The 21226-nt window shown below is 37.1% G+C and overlaps 2 protein-coding genes across 2 annotated transcripts; both read left to right on the forward strand.

The window, feature by feature from the left end:
• The first annotated feature begins 16708 nt into the window (after positions 1-16708).
• On the forward strand, positions 16709-17270 carry LOC143607033 (protein FAR1-RELATED SEQUENCE 11-like). Its single transcript, XM_077082620.1, has 2 exons — positions 16709-16750; positions 16860-17270. Exons 1-2 carry the CDS (start codon positions 16709-16711, stop codon positions 17268-17270), a joined length of 453 nt encoding a protein of 150 aa, XP_076938735.1.
• Positions 17271-17333: 63 nt separating this feature from the next.
• LOC143607034 (protein FAR-RED IMPAIRED RESPONSE 1-like) lies at positions 17334-20572 on the forward strand. The gene is made up of 6 exons (XM_077082621.1): positions 17334-17400; positions 17499-17646; positions 17721-17979; positions 19300-19401; positions 19474-19866; positions 19961-20572. The coding sequence occupies exons 1-6, from the start codon at positions 17334-17336 to the stop codon at positions 20570-20572; spliced, it is 1581 nt and encodes a 526-aa protein (XP_076938736.1).
• The last annotated feature ends 654 nt before the right edge of the window (positions 20573-21226 follow it).

Genomic DNA, 21226 nt, shown 5'->3' on the forward strand with positions numbered 1-21226 from the left:
ACAATCCTTCCTGAAGTGACCTTCCTGCCCACATTCGTAACATCCCTTCGTCGTCATAGGTGGTTTAGGAGAACCCTTTGCCGCAAGGTCTCCTCTACATTCTTTCGCTTGGTGACCCATCTTTCCGCATCTCTGACACTTGGCACGGTCACACTGGCCAACATGATGATAGTTGCACCTGTTGCACTTTGGATATTTCCCAGCATATCCGCTCGAAACCTGCCCGCTACCGTTGTTGTTGTTGTTGTGAGTCTGAGTGTTAAAGCTCCGAGTGAATTCGGGTTTACGGTAGTGTTGTTGCGGTGGGAGGTTCGAGGATGAAGATCTGGTGTTGTCAAACTTCCTCTTCCCGCTGTTCGGGTTGCTGTTGCTGTTGTTGTCGTTACTCGGGTTGTCACGGGCTTTAGTGGTCGAACCCCTAGGTGGTAACGCACCTTGGGTCATAGCCTGATCCGTCAGTTTGTGAGCTAAGCGGATCGCATGTTGTATCGTGGCTGGTCTGGAAGACGTCACCATGCCCTGAATCTGCGGTGCTAATCCATCAATGTACATTTCTATCCTCTTGCTCGGCAGATCCACCATCCGCGGACACATCACAGCCAACTCGTGCGAACAAGTAGTGTAGGCTTCAATTTCCGAGCCCACCATCTTCAATGACCAGAATTCTGACTCTAACTTTGAAATCTCTTCTCTCGGGCAGTACTCCTCTCGCATCATGTTTTTGAACTCCTCCCAGTTCATAGCATTAGCCAGTTCCAATCCAAGGATCTGCACGTTTGAATTCCACCAAGTGAGGGCAGAATCCTCAAGTGTTCCAGCAGCAAATTTCTCCCTACTGGCAGGGGGACAATTGCACATCTCAAATGCCGACTCGGCCTTCTCAGCCCAACGCAGGAAGCCTATAGCTCCCTCAGTGCCCTTAAACGTACTGGGCTTGCAGTCAAGGTAGTTCTTGAAGGTACACGTTCCAATTGGACCTCCAGCTTGGTTCTGAATATGTGCGGCTAAAGCGGCCGCCGCATGGTCGTTCAGCAAAGTTTGGAGTTCAGCTGCAGTCAGGTTGATGTTACCACGACCGTGTCTAGATGTCATCGTCTGAGGACACCTCTGAGTGTGCCTCCTCCTCAGCCGGTTCTTCCTCTGGTTCTTCTTCAGGCTCTGCCTCAGGCTCGGCCTCAGGTTCTGCCTCAGGTTCAGCTACGTTCTGAGCAAGTTGCATTTGTAAGACATCGCAACGCTCTAGAGCTATATCGGTTCGGGTCCTTGCTACCTGGAGTTGCTCTTGCAAGTCTATCATCTCGGCTTGCATCTTCATCATAATCTTCATTTGTTGATCACTAGCTTCTTGCATTTCCTTCATTGCCGCTGCCATGCGGGCAATCTCCTCCTTAGTCTCAGTTCCGTCTTTTAACAGTCCGGAAACGTTCGCTCTCGTATAGCGCATGTAACCCACATCACGCTCCAAACATGAAACAACAGCTGCGAGAACTCGCTCTACAGGTTCGGTTATGGGTGGTAGGGTGTTGGGATAAGCAGGGTGGTTCGGGTGAAGTAACGGGGGAACTTGTTCGCGATAGACCATACGTCTGATCATGTTAGGGTACCAATCCCAGCTAACGTCGTTTTCGTATATGCCTCCGGATAGGCGGTACCTCTTCGGGGCGGGAGCTTCGAGTTCCGGGACTACTCGGGGCGGCGATGCGATAGGTATCTACGGTTCTTTCCCGTGAGCATGAGTCATCGGATCGGATGATGATGATGATGATGATGATGGCGGCGTCGACATTCCTTCAGGTAAGCCGTGTATGCGCGCGCGTATGAGTGAAAGAGGTAAAGAGATAAGATTACAAGACTACACAAACCTATGCAGTGCGTATCATTATAACTAATGGGTCGTCGCGGTTATAGTCTAGTATGCATGCAGCTTCTAGTTCGCTATAACCAATGGATCTGATACCAATCTGTCACACCCTCAAAATCCACTAACGGAGTTTTACCGTCAAAGGGTGTGAACTAACAGGATCGGAATCATTAGTTATAATCAAACCATAAAAACGTTTAAATGAAAATAAGTGCGGAAGCGTAAAACCATAGAAACAATGTTACGTCACGCAGGACGATTTAAAACCAATGATAACAGTTAAAAGTAAGTTTGCATAGTTAAAAGTTTATCAAGCAATGCATGTTCCTAAACCGCGCGCCCGCCTCGGCTACCTGAGAATAACATACTAAAAGTGTCAACACAAGGTTGGTGAGTTCACAAGTTTAAATAAAAATAAAGCGTTCAGCGTTTGCGTTCAGCGTTGTGCGTTACAGCGTTACAGCGTTTTGCGTTACAGCGTTACAGCGTTTTGCGTTACCAGATAGTGTTATGTCAAATTATATATCGATAGGTAGCTAGTCTATACAACAAGTATTACTAAGTGTTCGACACCGAAGCTGACTCGTTTAATAAGTGCCTTGTCACCAGGTCCTCCAGACCATGGTACGTGTTAGCCAAAATTACACCCGCTCGACCTCCAGTCGAGTTTAGCGTTGGGTGGGGTTTGTCAAACCCAGTAGTACTACTCAACAGTGACTCGCTATTCAAAATATTAACCGGTTCGATGTGTAGGACTTCAAATGTTTCGTTTGCCACTTAGCCTTTACAAGTGATATATAATTTATAACAAAATCTTAAATGCGTTGCGGAGTATGTTATCTCCCCCAAGTGAAAAGCGTTTGAAAACAGTTTAAAGAGGGGAAAGTGAAACTCACTGTTTGCAAAGAATTTCCCAAATTAAATCACCAAGATGCGCGTCACCGAAAAACTCTCTCTAGCATTCTAAAACAATAAAGAGATTTTTCTAAGTGTCGGAATATTATCGAGTCTCTAGACCCGGCACATAATACCTATGCACATAACATGTTTCGTGTTTCGTTTGTGAATCGTGGGTGACTTAAACAAGTGTTTTTGTGACACATTACATGTGTAAGCAATCATATACGTGTCATGTATTCATAACGTACGTTACTAGCAATTATTCCCCGCAAGGGCATTTTGGTCAAAACATAACAATTATATAACAAGTATCATGTTTCATGTATTTTTACACAACTCAGCAGCTAGTTTCACCGAGACAGAAATCCTACTAGAAAGATTGTACTATTTCACCGATCATAGCATCTCAATTAATTTACCAAAAATCATCACAGAAGCACATATGTCTTAGGTTTCCAGAACATATTTAATTATATTTTTATTCCACATAATTTTCTCACAATCATCAAATCATTACAGCAAACTCATAACAGTCAAATTCATGCGCAACAGAATGTTATTTGCAATTCCCATTAAACGAAAAATCCAATAAATGCAAGACCACTTGGGTTAGGTTCCTAACTAAATAGGTCAACTTCCAGAAGTGGAACCAACCCAATTGGTCTCGTAGTTCATGAGATATAACATTTAAAACACAATCTAACAGCAGGTCTAACAGCTCAGCTTTGCACAATGTTTTTGTAAAATCATAAAAGTTAACCTTTACTTGTCCAAAAATTACAAATTTATACTCTATAGAAACTAGACTCAACCTAGTTTACGGTAGTACCAATAACCTCAACCAATTTTCATATTTACACTTCGTTACAGTCACTTAAACCTCAATAACACATTCTGTCCAGAAACTGTTTGTATCCAAACTCAACATATTAACAATCTATGAACTATCATGCATTCATATAACCCTCTAGACTCCATAGACACCATCCATGCACATCAATTACACATTGCATACAAGATTAGGGTTTTTGTTTGAACTCAAATCAAAGACACAACAATCAACATGTTACAATATCAATTCTACTTATCAAATCATTACTCAATCAACAACAATCATATTGATTACATGTATACATGAAATCGGCTGTTACGGTTTATTATTAACCCAACAAACATCAAAATCAAGTAGTAAAGATGTATAGGATGATCAATTATACCTTCCTAGCACCTAGTTCTTCAATCACAAACTTGATTTCTTGATGTATGTGTGTGTGAAAGTCGACGGCAGCCAAGGGTTTGGGGTGGGAGAGTTCCGATCGGGGTTGGGGTTATAATAATAATAGTTAGGGTTTACTTGTTAATGATCTATTTATAAACACACAAGTTACACTCAAGTCCCTCTACTTTCAATTGTTGTTTTTCTAACTTAACTAACTAGTTTACATCTTGAGTTAATGTTCATAACCATGTTATCACGTAACACATAAGTCTAACACATAATTATCACATAATTACTGTTTTGACGTTTTTCGTTTATTCATCAATCGTTTGCGTCAACTCGTTTGCGTTTCGGTGCAAATCCCGAAAGACTACACATGTAGTAAGTGTTAAGCGTCATTTAAACCCTAGTTTAAATGTAATGAAGTGTGCGTTATAGATTTAGTGATCTTAAGTTTGAATTGACGGAGTTGAGTTAACGGAGTTAACCTGAAATTGACAATTGTCACAGTCTTCAAGCATTTAATGCTCGGTTTTGCTTTTGATTACCAGATCATCAACATAAGCTTCCAGGTTTCTACTGATTTGGCTAGCAAATGCTTTGTCGATCAAACGTTGGTAGGTTGCACCGGCATTTCGTAGGCCAAAGGGCATCTTTTGGTAACAGTAGATACCCTTGTCCGTGTGGAAAGCGGTTTTTTCTTCGTCTTCCACCTTCATGAAAATTGATGGTAACCCTTGTAAGCGTCAAGAAAGCACTTAAAGGGATGGCCGGTTAGAGAGTCAACCTTGAGGTCCATCTCGGGTAAGGGATAGCAATCCTTTGGACATGGTTTGTTTAAGTCTTTGAAGTTGATGCACATCCTCCAAGACTTGTAAGACTTTCGAACCATGACTGGATTAGCCACCCAAGATTGATACTTGACCTCACGTAGGATCCCAGCTTGTACAAGCTTTTCAACATCTTGACCTGCTGCCAAGCTTCTTTCAGGAGCCAGGCTCCCTTTCTTTTGGACAACAGGCTTAACATCGGGAGGTATCTTGAGTTCATGCTCTGCAATGCTTCGAGGGATGCCTGTCATGTCTTCCGGGCACCAAGCAAAGACATCGTTGTAGTTTATCAACAACTTTTCAAGGTGTGAGAGTGTTTCTTTGGAGAGGCTTGTGTTTACCCGTACCTTTTGTTCAGGGTATTTGGGGTTTATGATTAAGCCTTGTTCTTCGTCTTTGCTTTTTGAGTTTTCCCCTTCAACCGTGTAAACATCTTGGGTAGGTTGAAGGGTTTCAATTCCCCTGTCGGTGGGAAATTTCACAACACCTTGATCAACCGAGACAGTCATGTTGAACACACATTGTCCTGGACTTCCTATGATTACATCATAGTTGGAAGGTGTGTTGATAACCACAAAAGTGAGCGGTTTGGTTTTCTTCATCTTGCCTTCACTAAAACAGACATCAAGAGTTAGTTGGCCTAAAGGCTTCAAGGGTACGTCGGCGATACCTTTTATGGATGACTCGGAGGGTTGAAGCCTTGAACACTCTTCCTTGCTCAGCCGGTTGAAGAATCTTTCATACATGATCTCTGTGGCCACCTCTGTGTCAATGTAGGCTTTGTTTGTTCTTAGTGTTCCCACGTTTGCTTCCACCGTTAGAGGGTGGGAGAGTAAGTCACCTTGAGGCGGTGGGAAGCAGACGCATTGAAGCTCCCAAGCCTCCAAGCATTGTCGTTTGTGGGGAACACCTTGGTTTATATTCACCATATTCACTTCTTTGCTTTTGCTTTCAGCCATCTTGTCTTTGACCCCTTTCTCCAAATGAGCCAATTCTTCAGACTTGACGGCTTCCTCAATTCTTCTCTTGAGTTGAAAGCAATCGTTTGTGTGGTGACCTTTTTCTTCATGGAACTCACAAAATTGGGTGGAGCTTTCATTCTTCTTGCTTTTGGGCAAGGGTCAAGGAGGTCGAAAGTTTTGTTTCACTTCTTCGGTGGCAAGGATCTCCTAAGGGGTTTTAATTAAGGCTGTGAAGTTCACAGACTCTTCCGTGCTTGGAGGGTTCCGACCTTCAGGCCTTCGTTGATCTGAGCTCCTTGGATATTTATCATAGGGATTTTTGTTCCCTTTCTTTTGGTTGGGGCTGTTGCCTTGCCAACTAGGAGCTCTTTTTCGTTGCTCTTTGAAATCAACGGCCTTTTCGCCTCAAAATATGAGCTTCAGCTCGTTCAAGAGCTTCTTCAAGGATTTTAGGCAGGAATTTGTTAAAGTCCCTTGTGGGGTGTTTGGAGGTGATGGGGTTCATGAAGCCTGCCACCCTCATTTTTTCATCATCCCCCACATATATCAAACCTTCTTTTTTGTACCTTTCGATGAAATCTCGAAGGCTCTAGTCATCTTTTTGTTTTATCTGAAGGATGACCGTGGCATCCTTGACGTACGTTCTTTGTTGTGAAAAGTTGGCCAAGAAGCCTTTGCTCAGATATTCGAAACTTCGAACACTTTGAGCAGGAAGGTCATTGAACCATATCCTGGCTGATCCAACTAACGTTTGAATGAACATCAAACAACATTCAGCATGGGACCATTTTTGATTTTGGCTGCCCTAGTGAAGACCTGGAGGTGGTCTTCGGGATCTTCAGTCCCGTCATACGTTCTTATATGGGGTGGCATCTTGATTTTTGTTTGAAAGTCATAATCGGCGATTTGTTGGGAGAAACAAGATAGGTTACCGTGCTTGTAAGGTTTTGTCAGATCTTTGTCTAGCCTTACAGCAGGATTATGACTTGTGGTTCCTTGGTGGGTACCCAGCGCTTGGTTGATGTGCTGGGTCCAAGGAAAGTGTGCCATCATTTGAGCCATCATCTGAGGCATGAGGTTAAAGCCTTGACGGCTTTCAGGAATTGCTGCTATTTGACTTGTTCCCATGGGAGTGCTCATCACAGCAATTCGAGCCAAGGGCAAGACCGACGTGGCCTGCTCCCATGTAGTGGCTGTAGGAGGAACACTCGAAGCCGGTGACTGCCATATTTGGTCGAGAGTGGTCTCATGCCCAATGGGTTGTGAAGTGAACAAAGGGAAATCCGTTGGGCTTGGTCTCCCATAGGTGTAAGGAGACGGGTTAAAAGGTTGGCAGGTTACACTTGGACCAGCTTCAAAAATAGAAGCAGCCGGCCCTGAGCTGGTTGGAGGGGAAGGCGGATGTCCGAGCGACAACGAGGGCTCCGATTCGTCATAATCTAGCCTTATTCTTATCCCCTTTTCTCTTTCTAGGCTCACGTGTTGGTTAAGAAGATGCCTTAGTTGCAAAAAATTCCGTGATACCCCTTCCAGCTTCAAGTCGACGCGTTCCGGGGTGTTCGTGACTCCTGCATGGGGAGAAGGAACTCCGGATCGTGAAGGGGTTGGAGTTCGGAAAGGTGAAAACTCAAGGAACAAGGGTTCCGTTCGAGTTCCTCCCGGAGTGGAAAAAATCGAGGTTGTCGTCGGAGTTTCTTGGCCGGTACTTGGTGTCGGTGTTCTTGACACTTGTTTAACTTCACCGGGAGATCCACCTTCTGACATGGTGATGGAGCTACACTACTGGTCTTTATGATAAAGTAAGCGGCGTAGCCCCACGGTGGGCGCTAACTTGTTGCTACAACAAAGATAAGACCAATGATAGTGAATGGATTGGTTAGGCTAACATGCTTCAAGGGTTTAGGTTAGCCTAACGCAGGTCGTGGTGTCCCTCTACGTTTACAAAACGTAGAAGGAGGTTCACTAGTTTGTTGTTTGATTGTTGCGGTTCACCAAGGATCCAGAACCGTGATGTTTGGAATCGGTTTTAGGATGATGTTCTTGGTGAAGCTATGAAGTTATTGAAGTAAGAAAGAAATAAGCTAATAGCATATTTCTCAAGGAAGAAGAAAAGATAAGGGAGAGTATGTTATCTGCCCAGATCTTGTTGTGTTCTTGTTTATGACTAAGTCTTTCTTATATAGGGGAAGAGACTTAAGCCTTTCGTCCAATTGTAACTAAACTAGTTCCCCTCCAGTTTGCCTAGAGAGTTGACCTTTATGGGCGGAAAGGTTTGGACCGCTGGTCCATAACTAAAATAATAATACTTTATCTGAGCATGTTCTTTGGTCAGAGGGGACAAGGATGTGAACAGTGATTTGACATCGTACTGTAGCACGTGGGTACTTTTTTACATAAGTTTGGGCAGAAAATGAAGCTTTTAACCTTTTAACCCTTTTAGCGTTAATGTGTTACAGCCATTTTATTATTTCCTTGACTACCCGTCATCATTATCAAAGCATGATCCCAAACAAATAAAAATATTCTTTTATAAACACTTTTGATCATTTAACGAACTTAAGTATGTTTATTTAAACGAGAGGTGTGTAGATTGGATACAGGTACACTCTCATACCAAATACTGGTCCAAGTAATTTACCAAGGCTTAATAAAACACTTTTCTGACTACATTATTATACTCAGCATTTATTATCTAACTTGAAAAACAACATAGAATTTAAGAGACGAATTTATAACAAATTAGATTCCTTAATTATATTTATTGTTGAAATCTTATTTGCATTCTGCAAAACATTCTTCATAGGTATTATAACACAGAGGACAGTCGTTCCGCCAATCGGTACAACATCTTACAAATGGTCTTGCAACACAACGGTTGGTTCGAAAACAATTTGGCTTGTCGGGTTGACTGTCGGCACCTGCAGAAATAAGAACCAAGAGGTTGTGATAATGGATATTTTGAACACTTATTTGAGTTGTGATAAATCAAAAAAGTTTCATTTAACAATAAAAAAAAATAAAATACACAAATGTATTATATTGAGGTTACGTCTAAAAAGTTCTTTGTAATTTTTTGAGAAAATTATTGTTTGCATCCATCTGATTTAAAGACGGAGCCACATTGAGTCCCAAAAAAAATGAACTGATTGGATTTTTGTGGTTTCAAAAGTGACCCAAATGAGTCCATGCCACTAAGCTTTCATCCGAAAAAGAGTTGAACTTACCAATATGCCATTTCATAAGATTCTATGAGCCCTCGTGGTTTGTGGTCATGCTCAGTTTTAGTCCATATCATAATCATCATCGTACTTAGTATATCCCACCAATAGCAAAGCTATGGTAGGATCTTAGGAGGGTAAGACGCAAACAACCTTATATCTACTCTTTAGAAATTGAGAGGTTGTTTCCGGTGAGAACCCTGACTCGATAGTGCATGCGCATAAGGCACATAACCCTGGCTCAAGCATTGGACATAAGGCACATAACACTCAACCATCGGGACACCGCCGATTGGTGCATGCGCCCTTGTCTTTCGGCTATCAACGTCACCACATGATGCCTGATTAACATTTAGCCACTTTTAACGTTATTTTCACTATATTAGTAAAATAACGTTAAAATTAGTGCAATTTCACTTTTGTCCATCCGAGGGTTCACACATACATACTTTATACACGCGCACCGCAAGCTGGGCGAAATTCTCAGTTTTCCTTTATTATAAATTTCCCTTTCCATACTATTTTTTAAAAGAATAATCGAATAGGACTACTTTTTTAACAAAACTAATCGAACTGAAAGACTTTTTCAACAAATCTAATCGAACCAAACTATTTTTTAACAAAACTAATCGAACCAAACTACTTTTTTTTACCAAACTAATCGATATGATCTATTTTTTTTTAACTAAACTAATCAAGCCAAACTACTTTTTTTAACAAAACTAATACAAACGAACTACTTAAACAAAACTAATCGAAACAAACTATTTTTTTTAACAGCTAATCTAACCAAATTCCTGTTTTTATCAAAATAATCGAACGGAATTCCTATTTGTTCAATTGTTCGATTAGTTTTGTTCAATTGTTCGATTAGTTTTTTCAAATACTTCAGTTCGATTAGTTTTGTTAAGAAAAGTAGTTTGGTTCGATTAGTTTTGTTAAAAAGGTAGTTTGGTTAAAAAAAGAAGCTCGGCTCGATTAGTTTTTTTCAAGTACTTCGGTTCGATTAATTTTGTTATAAAAAGTAGTTTGGTTCGTTTAAAGTAGTTCGGTTCAATTATTTTTGCTTAAAAAATAGGTCGGTTCGATTAGTTTAGTTAGAAAAAGTAGTTCGGTTTGATTATTTTTTATTAAAAAAAAGTAGTTCGGTTCGATTGGTTTTTGTCGAAAAAGTCGTTCGGTTCAATTGGTCATGTTAAAAAAAGTAGTTTGGTTCGATTATTTATTTTAAAAAAAGTAGTTCGGTTGAATTATTTTCGTTAAAGAAAAAAAAAAGTTACGTTCGATTAGTTGTTTGTTAAAAAAGTAGTTCGATTCGATTAGTTTTGTTAAAAAGTAGTTCGAATCAATTAGTTTATGTTAAAAAAGTCGATCGGTTCGATTAGTTTTGTTAAAAAAATAGTCTGGTTCAATTAGTTTTCTTTTTAAAAATAGTGTGGAAAGAAATTTATGATGAGGGACAAAAACTGAGTACGGTCACAAACTACAGGGACTTATATGAATTTTATGAAAGGGCATATTGGTAATTTTAAATTTCTTTGGATGAAAACTTATCGACAAAGACTCATTCGGGTTACTATTAGAATCACAAGGATCCAATCAGTTCATTTTTTTTTCTCGGGGACTCAATGTGAATCCGCCCTTAAACTACAGGGACGCAAACAGTAATTTTCTCTATTTTTTTACAAGAATCGGCTTTTAATAAAGGTGTAACAACATTTAATGTATGGTTTGGATCAAATGCAAATTGAATTAACGTTCTAAACGTCCGAATAAAATAGTGTAATTATATATACGAGTAGTGTAATTACACTATATACAAAAACTGCATACAAAACAATTAATTTACATAATTACACTACTTGTATATATAATTATACTATTTAATTCGCATGTATAGTATAGTTTTTTAGTTTGTACGTTAACTATCCAATACATATATAACCAGAAAGTTATTGACAGGGTATCTGTATTCATAACCGTAGAACTAAATACAAGAAATAGAGTAAGTACGAAGACGTTCGTCATGAGAAAAAGTGACTAGGAATCCAGAAAAACTACAATTTATTAACAAGCTTTAGCAACTAAATGAAATTCACAATCCACGAGCTATGTGTGAATGAAAGATACGTGAACTACATGATTTACATAATTACTAGCTTAAGATGTTAATCAACACATGAAATTAAGGCCTCAAAGTGTGATTTTTGACGAGGTGTAAGTTATAATATTAAATTTAAAGTGAGTTATAATATTATCCGGTCACTTTATCGTTTATAGAGATATTAAATTATAAGACCAACCGTACTCGTAACGTTATAGCAAAGTTATGAATCCAAACGCTGAGGGACCCCCCCCCCCCCCCGGGTTTTTATTTAGCTTTTTGTGTATAACGCGATGGTGGCATAATTTTCAAAAAAAACTAGCCGTTATTTTGGACCAAACTAGCCGTTTGAATATAAAAAAAAAAAAACTTTTTAAATTTTAACACAAATCTATCTATCTACCTATATAATAAAAGAGTGGATTTTCAAGTAACCATCTATTCCTATTTTTCATCAAATCTCTTTAAATTGCCACATAACATTTTGGCATTTTTATTTTTATTTTTGTGTATTTCATTGAAATATTTTTCATCAAATCTTTTTTTTTTGTCACATGACATGAGACTCGTTGGTAAAAACATGGGTTTCGATAAATAAATTATATCCTTTTAGTTCTTTGATTAAATCCAATTTATGAAATGGGACTTCTCAAATTTTATAATTTTGGTTTCAAATTAAAGAGTTTTATTCAGATTTCTATAAACTTTGTACAACATGACCTAAGTTTGACTTATTCGATACAATGATACAATGGTTTCAATTCATCAAAATTTATCTTGTTTATCTAACTCAGTGTCATAAATAAATCAAATAAACTTTTGATCGTCACAAGTTTGATTGGTAACATGATTTAAAAATTTGTGCAAATTGTCAACAAAACAACAGGGTTTCGATTTTGGGCAAATAAATGAAAAGTGTTGAGGAATTCGAATGTAACTATTGTTCAAACTTACTCAATAAAAGGAGTTTAGTTTTAAAAACCAGCTTCATATGTTTTAAAAATATTTTTTTCTTTAGTGTCTTAATATTTTTCTTTTAAATATTTGTTAAACATAATCGTTAGTTAGTTTGGTTAATGAGAATTTATTTGAAAGTTTAATCTCACCTGATAGAAGACTTGGTATGTTTTATACGTATTTAGTGTTTTTAATATTACATATGATTTCAAAATTCGGTATATAGGTTTTGTAATAAAGCTTCCAAAGAAATATTTATGACAGTTTTAAACTTATCATAAGGACATTCCTAAAAATTGAGACATGGACTTCTATTTGGTCAACATCGTAGTAAATTGAAACTGATGTTTACAAAATTTAAGATGGAAAATGGAACCGACACATGTGAAAACATTTTAATTTAACTTACTTAGTTAGTGTTTTTATTTTTCAAAATTTATAAATCATATTTATTATGTTTAAAAATCTTTTTTTTTCAACCCGTGTGTCACACAGGATATAAGCTAGTTTTTAATAAAAGCCTACCATTTTTGCCACTTGTCAATCTCATAGCCCTCCTCATTTTTTTCAACCAATTTTCATATATGGTCCTTATCTTTTAAGTCATTTCAATATATGACATTAAAATTATAGGTTTATTCCAACTAAATCAATTACTACATATAATAAGTATTCTCCATATGGATTGACAAGAGACAATTAGTGAATTTTGAAGTGTTAATTAAAGTGTTTATTATGGTTTATATTCAATATTATAAACAATAAACATTCGATTCATAATATGTGGAATGAGAACAATCGACTTGGACTAAATCCTGATACGTCAGCGGCTTAGCCTTTAATACCTAAAAATACATATGATTTTAAAACTAAAAGCTTTCGAGTTGACCCGATACCTAGAATTCTGACCCAAAAACCAACCCGAATTACTTCGGTTCATGTTCGGGTTAGTATTTTCTGGGGTTCGAGTTTCTCGGGTCGGGTTAGTTCTCTTGGGTTGGGTTTCATGTTACGGGTAAACGTGACAGCCCTACTTTCAACGATTATAAATAAGAATCACTACCTTCACTTTATGCAACTTTAAATCTTCTAATATTCTTCTAACTCAGAATAACCCCTATTATTTGAACATGGTTTTAATGTTAGTATGTATTTTTCATATTCCTTGCAATTACATTCATATGAAATAAACAAATCATTTTGTTATATTTAAATATCCGGTTTTTATGTTGCTTGATTATACGATTTTTAGTTGTAAAATATAAAGTCAATTAAAAATTTATCATACACAGAATATTAATGACAAAAAATTTAGCATGATCAATCAATTTCAAATTGTAAAGATTTTAAGGATGATTATATCATCAAAGTTCAGGTATATGGATTTTGGGATAATCAATTTTTTTTTGGATAAACATGAGCAGATGTTCTCGAATGACATCATATAATTGATTAAAACTATGATATTTATGTGTGTGAATATTTTTTATTAGTATTATGGATATATATTATCATTTATCTAGAGTTGGTATGTACTTGAAGAACCTTTTTGTCACACAAACAAATATATATGGCTATATCAAGAGTTATAAGCAAGCATATATGTTACTTTATTAAGAGTTATAAGCAGACATGGACTAAAGATTTTGATTTTTGATAAAACAATGTATATCAACTAATACAATCACAAATGTAGTGTAAAAGTAAGTTTTTACCTATTTGTAACATATTTGTGTAATCTTAGTTATGTAATTTCTGTAATTTTAATTTAATTGTAATTGTATTAACAATATATGATCAATTTGTTGATTGTATTTCACTTAATGGTCAAAGTTTAAAATTTTTAACAATTACCTTTGTAATACACGGGCCTCAAACTAGTTTACTATAAAAACAAACCCACACCTCAATTTTTATACACACTTCTACTAATTCTCTATAAAACACTCACATATATATTCAAGAAAACCAACCAAAATGTTTCTGTTTAATAACCAAATGCTCGGTTATGCCGCATACGCCCGACAAGGAAACGCAAACAATCCCAACCCAAATAATCCACAACCGAACCCATATACCATCCCGATGCCAACAATCCCTATCCCACAAATCCCCGTATCCGTTTGACCCGCAAATGGTCTCGTATATACAAAATCAAAGTTCTGGAGCCCCTAACCCAAATACGGTGCCCGATTTCCAAAACCCAACAAAAAACATGATGGTCGTTTCGGGTTCCCAACCCGACGACAAGACAGTGCCGGAGAAACAAATCAACCCGGAGCCACAACCTGTCCCGGAGACTCGCGGCGGTTCAAGCTAATGTGGACGTGGGAGAAAACACGTAAAGAAACCCGTCGGCGAAGCTCGGTCTAAAATTAACACTATACCGTGGAATACCGACGAGTGTGAACTAGTTTCCCGTGCTTGGTGCGCGATATCGGAAGATCGACAGTGCGGTAAGTTTTAAAAATATATATCATTTGTTTAAATTTCTTAGAACAAACACTGAACTTGTAATATTTTTATTTTTTAGCGAACTATCAATCATCGGGCGTATTTTGGAACAAAATTAAACATTTGTTCCACAAACTTGCCGGGGACTCGCGTCGGGAAAAAGATTCGGTAATCTTGAAATGGACCGATATAAACACCAAATGCACGGCTTACCTTGCGGTTCACTCTCGGATGACTCGAACGTGGCGTAGCGGTGTCTCTGACGCGGAAATCATGGAAATGGCGTTGATAGAGTATCAACGGAACTCGGGGAGCTTCAATTACTTTGGCTGTTGGAACAATCAACTGAGGTTTCACCCTAAATGAGCCCCGGTTATGGAGGCCGACACCGCAATTGTTAGACCTAAAAAAAGGTCTAAAACCTCGTCTTAGGTTGATCCAGAAACGCCAAGTTCCGACGCTCGAAACTTCAACTTAAGCGATAATGAAAACGGGGATCCCTATGCGGATGTTGCCGAGATCCCTCGATCGGGGGTAGAAGAAGCAAGGGAAGGGGAAAAGGGGTCGCGTCGTCGTCGACAGCGGGTTCGAATGCCGAAATGGAAAGTCATTTTAAATAAATGAACATTCGACTCAAAGGTATACAAGAACTTGGAGCTCAACGTCTTCAAGTAAATTTGGACGTCGTCGAAGTACTTAAAAGGAATGAATTGGACCACGACATCGAGGTTTTAATAAACGAGTTATCCAAAGACGACCCAAGATTTCAATCTCTAAAAGCAATTCGGCAAGCAAATTTTTTGAAAAATACAACTTTTAGTCTTATTATTATTGTTGTATTTTTTTTTATTTAATGTTTTTTTTAATTTTAACATAGTTTTTATTTTTAAATTTAATGTAGATTTTTAATTTTAAATTTAATTATTTAATGAATTATTATTTAGAAAATAATAATAATAATAATAATAATAATAGTGACTGGGCGCCACGTGACGCATAATACCCGGGGGTGAAAAGTTATGACCACACCCTCTTTTTGCATAAAACCATAACTCTGACTGAGCGCCACATGATGCATAATACCCAGGGGTGTGGCATTATGACTATACATGGTCTAAGGACTAAGAAGTGATGTATAAGCAATCGAAATGCCATTATTGTGTATCTTATCAGATATTTAATTTTGATGACACAAAGTGAAAAATGAATGAACAATTTAGACATACTTAAACTATTAACACTTGACCATTACATTTTGGCCACACAACAATATGTATATAGTTATAAGCTCATGTTTAGGTAAATTTAGTGTGTCATGAGAGGTAGAGGCCATCAGGTAATGAGAGAAATGAATTGTATTGTTGAGAATGAAATGCAGAAATATGAATGGATTTAGGGTTTGAGAGAATATAATCTCCATCAGAATATTCATACACTCGTAAAGAGTTTTTGAGATGTTATGACTTGTGTGAGGTATATGGGTCAAACCGGGCTAAATCAATGAGAGGTCTTCATTCAGAAATCAAGCAATCTAATGGCTCTAAAGGGGTGGGGAGCGACACAAGAACGACATGAAGGATTTTATAATAGACAATTATACAGATAGTTAGATATATATATATATATATATATATATATACACATATATATATATAAAGAGAGAGAGAGAGAGAGAGAAAAGATGGAATACGCAAATCGTTATCATATAAATCCGTACGCGACATTTTGGAGCGTCGATCTACACTTTCCATTCAGTTGAGAGCGGTTGAGAAGATCCAGTGTATTTTAAGCGAGAAGGGTACGATTGTCTTTTTGATTCATCATTTAAATTTGGTAATTTGCGTATAAATAGTTACGATCCTGATATTTAGCTTAATCAAAATCAATTTCTTATTTACGAAGCAATTTTTTTACCGAAAACTATCAATTGAGCTCTCTTGAGTACATGAAACAGCTTTCAATCGATTTTTTTGATTTGAAGACGATCATGAATGTAAGTTTTTGCTCTGTTTGAACTAATCAACGGTAGATGTATACTATGTTTATAATCGTGGTAGTAACCTGTATGTTAGTTTCCATGAGAATCACATGATAATTGATTAGTTTAGTTTGCGAGCGTGTTACGAGCGTGTTCATATTAGGAGTGTTTTAACATGGTTGATTTTTGGTGTTTATACTATGAGCGTATCATGAGCGTGTTAATATGACTAATTATAATGTTATAGAATATGAGCGTGTTGTGAGCGTGTGCATAATAGGATTGTTAAAATGGTTGATTTTATAATATGAGCGTGTTTTGAGCATGTTTGGATTATAATATGGTTTTATTTGATGTTTTGATTAGATGATTCAAGTGTTTTGGTGAAGGTCAAGGGGTTGATATAATTCCTGAAGTTGTTTCTTCCTACAGACCTGTTAAAGGAATGATGTTTTCGTCAATTGATCAAGCATTTGATTTTTATAGTGAATATGCTAAAAAAGCTGGATTTGGGGTTCGTAAAGGTGGATCTTACGTGCATGATGGTATACTAAAGACAAAGTATATTAAATGTTGTAAAGAAGGTCACAAGCTAGCTAAAATGTATGATTCAAAAGGTGATTGTAATGAATCAAGCAAGCCATATTATAAAAGGAGGAAGAGGTCGACAATTAGATGTGGTTGTAGAGCACATCTACAGTTAAAATCTGTTGACGGTGTAATTTTTGAAGTAGATGATTTTGTTAAAGGCCATAATCATAGAATGGTTGCAGATTCTGATATGTAATTTGTTCGTTCTGCGAGGAAGTTAACACATGTCCAAGAGGAAGTTATTTATGAGCTGTCTAATATGAACCTGGGACCTGTTAAAGCGTTTAACCTTATGAGAACACAGTACGGTGGTTTTGAAAAAGTAGGTGCAACTAAAGATGATTGTAAGAATTTTAAACAATGTTTGAATTGTTATATTGGAGAGTATCATGCTGAGATGATTGTTAAGAGATTTTGTGCGTAGAGAACATTTCGTCCGATTATTCTTTTGAATATGATGTCAATGATGATCGTGATTTAATTCGTGTGTTTTGGGCTAATGAGATTTCAAAGAGTAAATATCTTGCATTTGGAGATATTATATCTTTTGATGCTACATTTAAGGCTAACAAGTAAGTTTGTGTGTATGTATAGGATTGTGTGTATGTATATGTTTGTGTGTATTTATATGATTTTTTATGTACAGGTACAAGATGGTTTTTGTCCCGTTCACGGCAATCGATAACCATTGTCATAGTGTGACTGTCGGTGCTGGATTAATAGATTCTAAAACTATTGAATCGTACACATGGTTATTGCAAATGCTACTTAAGTCATTTAGTCATGCACCGAAGGTGGTTGTTACTGATCAAGACCCTGCTATGAAGAAAGCTATTGCATCTGTGTTTTCAAATACAAGGCATAGGTTATATATGTGGCATATCATGAAGAAAGTTGCTGACAAGGTAACTTTTTTTAATTGTGCTTGATTTAGTTGTGTTTTAAGCAGCTTAAATAATGAGCTTTTGACAAGCGTTTAATGGCAATAGTCTTTTCCTTTGACGTTTAATATGTGAGCGTTTTATGAGCGTATTGTTAAGTCAAAGATTTGACCTAAAATAAGTATAATGAAGATTGGAATCTTCTCAACCTCCTCAGAACTCGCTAAGTATGAAATCGAGCACACTTGGACATCCGATCAGGGTTTTACTTAGCCGGGCACGATATTTTGCCTATCGGGCAGAGTTATCTTTTAGAAATCTTCTTTAATGTATATCCGAGCAGGGTTCACTATGTCAAGCTGAGTTGTTCTTCATGATCGAGCACTGTAGCAAACCCTTGGTCACACCAAGCTTATAAAGCCAAGTACTTGGAAGATCTAGCAAGGTATTCTTTAATAAACAGTGGTCCGAGCATGCTTGATGAAAGTTAAGATTATCCAAAGGACTCATCGGGCAAGGTTCAACTCAGGCAAGCTACAGTGTAACCAAGCACACACTGCTTTGCTAATAAGTTATTCACTAGCAAGGAGTTGAAAGGACCTTAGAAGAATAAGTCTGCTCGTTGGATCATATCGGGCAAAGTTGGATATGGTCAAGAAGACTGAAGTCTACTTGGTGAGTATTTTCTTCGGAAAACACTCTAAGTAAAGTCTACCCGGAGAATTGTTCCCGAGCACACTTCAAGGTTACCAGGTTTACTCTTAATGACAAAATGGCACAAAGCCTACACGGAGAAGACAAATGTTACAAAGTCTACCCGGAAGACCTGTTTTTACACTTAGTATAGTTTTGAATATGTATAAATCATTAGGGTTTCTAGAAGAAATGACAATTGTCAGGAGATGGAAGGCCTATAAATAGAATAATTTAGGGCACGGCTCATGTGGCAGACATACGGATTTGCTTTTACACTTTTCAGAAAAGAACGAATATTCCTGATTGAGTGTGACGGTTGTCCTAGGTTATCATTGAATATACATTCCGACAAGAAATCGTTTATATGAATTAGTTTATATAAATAGAAATCTTTTGAGTTATTGTTCGTGTCTATTACCTTTATTAACCTTTTTAGCAACAAATCTTGTTTGTTTATGATTCCGCCGTTAACAAACAAGAATATTTCCTTATTTAGCAATCGGTCATTAACCCTCTTGCCGACACATTCAATGTGTGGGTTATGACACTGTTATGAGTATTGAGTGATTATTCGGGACCGACACGTAACAAGATTATGTATATTGATAATGAGCATTTCATAAGCGTTTAACATTTTTTTGTTATCAGGTGGGAGCTGATTTATGTAACAACGAATATTTTAAGAGTAGACTATGTAACATTGTGTGGACGGATTCAATTAGTCCTTTAGAATTTGAGGAAAAAGGGCAGGCTATAATAGTTGAGTTTGAGCTTGACAAGAATAAATGGCTTAATGATATGTATGAAATCATATTTGACTAGATACCTGCTTTTTATAGAGACGAACCTTTGTCTGGATTGATGCATACAACATCAAGATCAGAGAGCGAAAACCATTTTTTCGGAAAAGCTACAAATTCTCAGTTAACATTAGTTGAGTTTTTCAACCATTTTGATTTTTGTATGGAGATACAGAGATACAATAGCAGACTGTGTGATCATGATAGTAGGTTCACGTATCCGCAGTTAGAAACCAGAAGTTATCTTGAAAGGGAAGCACTTAGGATATATAAAAGATCTATATTTAATGATCTTCAAGATGAAATGAATGAAATTTTTGGTGGTGTTTCACAATTATGTTCTTGTGAAGAAGAAGAAGGTTTTTTGAGGTGTAAAATAATGGATTTTAATGCGTATCTTCCAGCTTTTTTGGAGGTAATTATGAGCGTTTAGTAAGCGTTTTTAGTTTAAAGTTGCTTAAGTTTAAATTAATTAACAAGAGTTTAATAAGCATTTTTACATTTTTTAGGATGTGTTGAAGAAGGACGGTGAGTTTGGTGAAGAGTCTATTGCAACATGCTCCTGCAAAAGATTTGAACAATATGGTTTGTTTTGTCACCATATTTTCTACGTCATGAATATGTATCAACTCAAGAAATTCTCTAAAAGATATATAAATGATCGATGGAGGAAAGAGGATGCGGTGAATATCAGAACAGTTCCAATGTCAGAATTTGGTAATGATCAGAACAAGAAGATCAAAGATATTTCAAGAGAAATAAAGTATGCCGGTGAATACCTTATAAATAGTAATGTTGCAGATATTGATAAATTAATTAAAGTTAGAGATGAGATGAATTTGATGATTAAAAGAGCATACTTAACTTGGTATGAAAGAGTACGTCCATCTAAAAGGGATAGATTTGCTGCTGTTTTAGGTTTTGAACAACCATCAGAAGTTACCGTTCGTGTACCTACGGGAATAAGAAACAAGGGTCGTGGCTCACACAAAATAATTAAATCAAAGAAAAAGATAGCCATTTGTCGCTCTGTGAAGGGTTATAGGGAGTGTCAAATTTGTCACCTATCTGGCCACAACAGCAGAACTTGTAAAGCATTGCAGCAGCAACCGCAACAATGAATTCTTAACTGATTGTTTTAGATAGAAAGAGTTAGTTAGTTTGTTTGTTTTTTAGATTGTGTGTTATGTAGTTACCTTTTTTTACACAAGTGTTTCACAAATGTATAACAAGCGTATGACAAACGTATAACAAAAGATAAAATTTTTATTTATTTATTTTTTAAAACATGGGGTTACACCCCATCAGACCCCATCAGCCCCTATTAACCCAAACCCCATCAACCCCCACCGCTCCCTGGTTCTTGATGTTATCACGTCCATCTCCCTTGAACTCCATGTTGGTTGACACTTTTGAAACCGTGTCAACCAAAGTACCATACATGGAGTCGTAGCATGTAGTCTGTTGTTTAAGGAACTTAGCAATTTTTGCCTTGAACTCACTGTCTGGTAGCTCCATGAGTTCGTTGTACGTGTCAAGAGTTTTTGATTTCTCTTGAAGCACGTAGGTCTGTGAGTGCTGAAGGGTGTTGAGAAACTTCTCGTCCTTTTCTTTCTCAAGGTCAAGCTTGGCCTTCACCATGTTTTTCACAGTTTTATCACATGATAACATTTTTGTGTGTTTTTTGAGTGTTTTTTTGTGGGATTTGAATAACAAGAATGGACGTAAAATATATAGGCATAATTTGGATGCTATAATTGTGAGTAGTTGAGATA

The sequence above is a fragment of the Bidens hawaiensis genome, unplaced genomic scaffold, assembly GCF_021521415.1.
Source record: "Bidens hawaiensis isolate Kalapana, Puna unplaced genomic scaffold, B.hawaiensis_p1.1 tig00079067_1, whole genome shotgun sequence".
Lineage (NCBI taxonomy): Eukaryota > Viridiplantae > Streptophyta > Magnoliopsida > Asterales > Asteraceae > Bidens > Bidens hawaiensis.